The 6,143-nt window shown below is 43.3% G+C and overlaps 1 protein-coding gene across 1 annotated transcript; it reads right to left on the minus strand.

The window, feature by feature from the left end:
• Positions 1–2,396: 2,396 nt before the first annotated feature.
• On the minus strand, positions 2,397–5,853 carry foxi1 (forkhead box i1). Its single transcript, XM_067489263.1, has 2 exons — positions 5,144–5,853; positions 2,397–5,017 (listed from the first exon to the last, which is right to left on the minus strand). Exons 1-2 carry the CDS (start codon positions 5,739–5,741, stop codon positions 4,485–4,487), a joined length of 1,131 nt encoding a protein of 376 aa, XP_067345364.1. The 5' UTR covers positions 5,742–5,853; the 3' UTR covers positions 2,397–4,484.
• Positions 5,854–6,143: the final 290 nt, after the last annotated feature.

A 6,143-nucleotide genomic window follows, 5' to 3' on the forward strand; every position in this document is an offset into this window, starting at 1 on the left:
CACACAGGTGCTGCTCGCCGGGTGGTATAACTGCAAGGCCTGAGCAGCACAAAACATGTTATTTAACCCAGAAGTGCTTTATACTGTTTGGTTCAGTTGCTGTAATATGAAAAAACACGAGCTTAAATTAGTTCTCAGCTTTTGTTTTATTTATTTTTTCAACAGAATATCTAAAACTTATTCCTGCAAACATCACTAGAGAGGCTTAGTGTGCGTGAACAGGTCCAATGCATTATTATCATGTGCAAAACTTAAAGTGGTCCCTGAACCGAGATAAAATGATTACATATTGGCTGTTACTCAGATATTTGTTCTGCTGCGCTGCACATAGAAATTGATGTTCCATGAACCCTGGATATTGTTCGCATAAGGTCACCGTTTGGAATTTCGCGTAGACGATGAATGCTGTAGATTTATTGAGAGGCTTATGAGTAAGCCTTTCACTGTTTTCAGATTATGGGAGAATATAGTTATAAGAAAATTTAAGAATTGGGTTTGGGTTGAGTTCAAGTGGCTCAAAATGACCCATAACTTGTTAGAAACATCACCCTGGTCTATGTGAACTTTCTTTTCTGGCTTCTCAGCTGTGTATAAAACCACTGCCATGGTTTGTTATGACAAAGGTCACGGATAACGGATGATCTGCCTACAGGTCCCTAATGTGAGAACAAAGAATTTGTCAAAATATATTCCAGCAGTAGAGTGAGTGGAGGGATAAATTACATTGTTTTGGGGATAGGTTTTCCAGACAGAGCGATGTGAAGACAGGCCTTTAGCTGGGGATTTACCGGGACTCGTTCTAGTCCGTTAATCCTTGTATCTCTTTGACTCTTTCAGCAGGTTCCTCAGCTGGAAAGCCCTAAAGATTCTCAAGTGGCTGCCCTTCCTGTGCACACTGATGATTTCTGGACACACATGGTTCTACTAGTAGAATGCTGAAAGAAATCGAGCTTAAGTCAATTGTGCGTAAAACAGCAACAAAGAAATTGCACAGAAATTGTTAATTGTGTATAATCTGTATTTTTATTTTAACCCCAAAATTTGAAACAAACCCAAATGAGAAAGAAAAAAACACTGAAAAAACACTAGAGGATGACAAGTAGTGAAGCAAGATGTTATTCCACCTTTTCCACATGATCTCAACAACCGAGCAGTTTGCAATGAGACGGCTCTTGTTCTGTATAAAATAATCCATATGGCTGCTGGTCCTGAGCAGAGATCCCATGCCGTTACCAGCCCATACGTTATGTTTTTTATGTGCCTCGAATGGGGAGTGATGAAACCGAATCAGGTCATGGCAATTGATAGACATTCTCCTCAGCTATCATTTCCACACACAATCCTTTTAAAGTGCAGTGAAGAGACGTGCCCCCCTCCTTACGGCCGTATAGCGGCTTCCACAGAAGCTGTCATCATATTGTTCTCTTAACATTTAACTTCCTCAAGAGATTGAGCTGTAATATAAGAAATTATCCCCATAATGCCCACTGACTGCTACAAACAGATGTGAACTTTCAGGGTAGACCCAGACTGTAATCAGCCCCTCCCTCCATGGCCAAGCTATCACATTCGTCACTGTGGTCAGACAGTCTCCCCTTTTACAGTAAGCCACAGATTTGTCCGTAAGCTAGTATGATATGGCCTCGGGACACTTATTGGCATCTGGACGCCGCCATACAAAGCACATGTAGAACTTATATAGCACTTTCCAGATATTTAAAAGCAACCACAGCCAAACTCTCTCTGTGGCAGTGAGATTTGTTCTGTCAGTACTATTGGCAGGAAATGAGCAGAATACAAATCTGGGCTTTGCACACTTGGCATCGAGTGACTTGCTTGTGTATCTAGTCCTGTAAAGAGACAGGGGATTAAACTAGTTCAGTTCTGAAACATTGTCTTCCACAATTATAGGCAACCCAAAGCTCTGGTAGGATGACCCTTTGAGGCTGAAACCGATGATTATGGGTTTAGCACACCGGGGCCACCCCTACTCTGCAGCTTTGGCTCTGGCCTTTAGCCCTGGAACCAGGGGCCTTCAAGCTGGTAGCTCTCATACATGGCGGCCCTGACTGATATTCATGTGGGTTGGGTAAACGTGCCCTTTGGGTAGAGGGCACTGGGGCGTTACATTTCTGAGAACTGAAAGGGCTGATGCGAACTTGGAAAACAAGTGGATGTTCTCTTTTGTTTGCTCAAATTCACGGTTGAAGTTGTACCCTTAAGGTGGATGAGACCGACGGCTTCTTATCTACCAATGTACAAATTAACTGATTGGAGTAAAGCCCATTGAAAACTTCACTTAAGTTACAAATACTTACTTAATAACGAATTAGAAAAAGAATAGAATTATTAATGCATAAATGTGTAGTCATTGCTAATGTTGGGAAAGTGGGGCCAGTTTCACAAAGGTATGGTGCAGAGTAGTTTATTATATAACAATAAATCAGATTTTTTTGTCATCTATTGTATTAGTAATCTAAATATGCAAAGCTGTTAAATAAATGTAGGAGAATACAAAGTGAAACCTTTGAATTGTAGCAGAGTAGTATAACGTGCTCAAATTGAGCAAACACAGTACTTGGCTGCCTGATACAACATGACAAAATGTTTAATATAATACAGAAATACAGTATCCTGGTACTTCCACATGGATTTTAAGAAGCTTAAAACTGAGCTGCTCGATCAAGGAATGACTGTACCAAGGTCTAGAAGGCCTTTGACTGTCCTTTATTCTCTGTTCACTGGACATGATGAGAAAACGTGTTACTGTGAGAACCTGCTCCGGTTTGACAAAAATCCTCTTTGTCTGATCCGTGGCCCTGCTTCACAGATAATAGCGCAAAATGTGGCCTGAGGGAGATAATTTGTTCCCAGATCTTCAGATCGCAATATTTTCATTTGAGCCCAGGAGGGGATCTCTTGAATTGCCAGCCTCCATTGTGTTCCAATAAGGGGCACGAAAGTCTTGTCAATTAATTTTTCTTTTATTCCAGACCATGGAGCGCCTGAGTGAATTCAATTATGAACCAATTAAGAGGTGTTTCCTTCTATTTACCGGCTTTGATTCCGTGCATATCCATATTGTTTGAAAATAAGACCGGTGCAGGGTGTTAAATCACTTGAACATTTTATCTGCATAGGCTGTTTCCTATTTTCTCCCCAATAATATGCGTTCTGCTGTGTCCCCTGGCTCACAAGCACAAAACAAGCATCTTACATGCCAGTTGTTCACTGGATGCTCTTGGTTCCCAAAACAAAAAAACAAACAAAAAAAAACCCAAAACAACAAACAAAATCAAATCCCATTAACAGGATTCACACTCCCACACACGAAACAGGCAGCGTTTCGCGTGACAAGTCTTACAGATGGAGACAGGTGCAATAGTCAGCAAACAGGTTAACATCAAACACATGCAGTCTGAGTGAAATCCAGCCCAGACAAAAAGCTGAACTTCTGAACCTCATGGAAGTAAGTTAAAGGTCTGATTGCTTGTTGAAATCGGGCTATTGGAAGTGACAAGCGGAAAATGTCGCTGTCTTACACACTTTACAGCTTACGGCCACTTGACTTTAAATTTCCTGACAGCTTCTAAAGCATTTATACTCGTTTATTATTATTATCACTTCCTTATAATGTCAAAATGAATAAGAATTTAATCAGTATATTTGGAAGCCCTTGGCTTGTTTGGCCTGTATGATTCCCAATGACCTGTGCGCTTTATCTGATGAAAAATTGTACAATAGGAAGCAAGCAATGACCTCTTTATGGTGAGTTTTTCATTCTTCACTTCCAATTAAAGCCCCACATAACAGAATCAAATTGTTGAACCACTACAGAGTGGCCTTTCCGTCCATTCTCAGGAAGAATAAGAAACTTTTTTTGGTAGGAAAATGAAGAAAATACCAGGAATCGCAGGACCTGAATAGGAGAAAAAGTAAATAAATGAACTACTATATAAATATTAACTACAATCCACTACACAGATTTGTCAACCAACACTTAAGAACATGACACATGGGCCTTATACGACGAGTTAAAATAATTGATTTTTATTCAAACATTGACTTGAGTTTAAATAAAACAAAAAACACAGTCCTGTGTAAAATATAGCCCATGTTTCTTCTTAGGAAAATAATTTCTGTACATGTGTATTTTTTTCTGTAGGACACAAAAATAAGTACACTTGAAGGATCCACCTCCGTGGAAAGACGAGTGAACATGTTTGAGGCACTGGTTTGAGCAGCTGGGATGGAGGAGAGGCACTGTATCTTATTTTTCTAATGAAGTAGGCCTGAAGCCTATTTCTGCCATTTTGGAGCAGTTATTGTGAAGAGAAAAAAAAACAGTTCAGTTCCAGTGCATTATTAGGAGGCCTACCAAGCCAGCACACGAGTAAGAATGAATAACAATAAGCTACACAAGAAAAGGAGAAGTTAACAGTGAGAGCTAAATTATAAGCCCAGCACTGATAAGGACAGACAGTCTACACCTCAGTTCCTTCCCGGCTGTATATGAGGTTATTTACACTAAAATGGTTGGAGAGGCTCTGTACGGATGTGTAGTAGTTCATTCTGTTGTTGTCAGAGTTCAGGGGAGAGATTAAAGTGGGTGAGTAAGAGCCCAGTGCGGACATGCCCTCTCTGCTCTGAGACAGTCCCCCGAGATGCCCGCTGCCGTATTCACGCTCCGCGCCCCGGGGGACGTCGGCGCCGCCGCTGCCCGCCATGAGAGAGTTCACGCCGGACACGAAGTTGCTGAAACAGGGGCTGTGCTCCGCGGAGGGAGACGGGGACGACTTGGGCTCCGTGGAGGTCGGGGATCCGTGCAGGCTGGGCGGGGAAGAGCTCAGGAGGCTGGCGGTGTCGGACAGCTTGTGCGCTCCGTCCTCTGACTTGACCGGGGGAGATGCGCTGTCGGCTCCGTTTATGTCCGATCTCCTTTTCCTCTTCCGCCTGAAGTTTCCATTGTCGAACATCTTCTCACAGTTGGGGTCCAGCGTCCAGTAGTTCCCCTTACCTGGATGACAAAAAAACTTTACTATATTAACAAGAAACTGATTTTTACTCACTTTTAGGACTTTTATCCAAAAAGAAGCAGCATAGAAAAAACAAAAAAACAAATTGGGGCATTAGAATGACTCACCAGGGTCATCCTCGTCCCGGGCCACTTTTTTGAAACAGTCGTTTAGTGACAGGTTGTGTCGGATTGAATTCTGCCATCCAGCTTTGCTCTTCTTGTAGAAAGGGAAGTTGTCAGCTACATACTGATAGATCTGACTGAGAGTCAACTTTTTGTCCTGGGCGTTCTGTATGGCCATCGCTATCAGTGCTGAGTAGGAGTAAGGTGGTCTGACCATCTTGAAGAGCTCCTGCTGGCTGGATATGGACAGCCACCCCAAGTCTGCCCCACCAAAGCCCGTGGGAGGCGGCAAGAACTGCCTCTGGTTCGACCCGTATCCGGACTGAACGTAGGATGTGCCGTTGTTCCCGGAAAGATAAGGAGTGGAGTTGATGCTCGGTCCATTCAGCCACAGGTACGGGTTCGCGGACGGGGATGTGTACTCTCCGAGGCCATAGCCGGAAGGGTGTGTCGGCGGCCTCTGAGGGTGATGGTGGTGGAGGTTCTGTTGGTACACACCGTAGTTGTCACAGTACACGGCCATGTCCAGGAGCTCCTGGGCGCTGTGGTGCTGAATGGGGCTGGTCTGCTGGTTTGGTGGTTGGTGTCCAAAAGTGTTCATAATCCGCCCTAACCAGAATCCCCAAACCTAAACTCGTGTCTGTGTCTCTCCCTCAGGACTGAGCTCATCCTCAGAGGGAGGAGTATTTATGCGAAACGCCCGGAGCCTCCACAGGTAGCACAATGAAGAAAACTTTTGTGATGGTCGCACCTCCCTTTTCTGTCTCGCATTGACCCGATCTGCATATCAATGAGAACCGATATTGGCTCTGACTGCAGCGCCCAGCTTCATTAATAATTAAGGAATAGGTGCTCGACACTAACGTGCTTAGCCGTGCGTCATTACGCACTGGAGCGAATGCTGAAGTTCTGTTTATAGTTTGTTTTAAACGAAACCCTGAAGATCCGTGTGAAGAATACAATGGATCTAGGAAATTTTAAGATATCATAAATGTTTTTAAAA

The sequence above is a fragment of the Channa argus genome, chromosome 20 (genome assembly GCF_033026475.1).
Source record: "Channa argus isolate prfri chromosome 20, Channa argus male v1.0, whole genome shotgun sequence".
NCBI classification, from domain to species: Eukaryota; Metazoa; Chordata; class Actinopteri; order Anabantiformes; family Channidae; genus Channa; species Channa argus.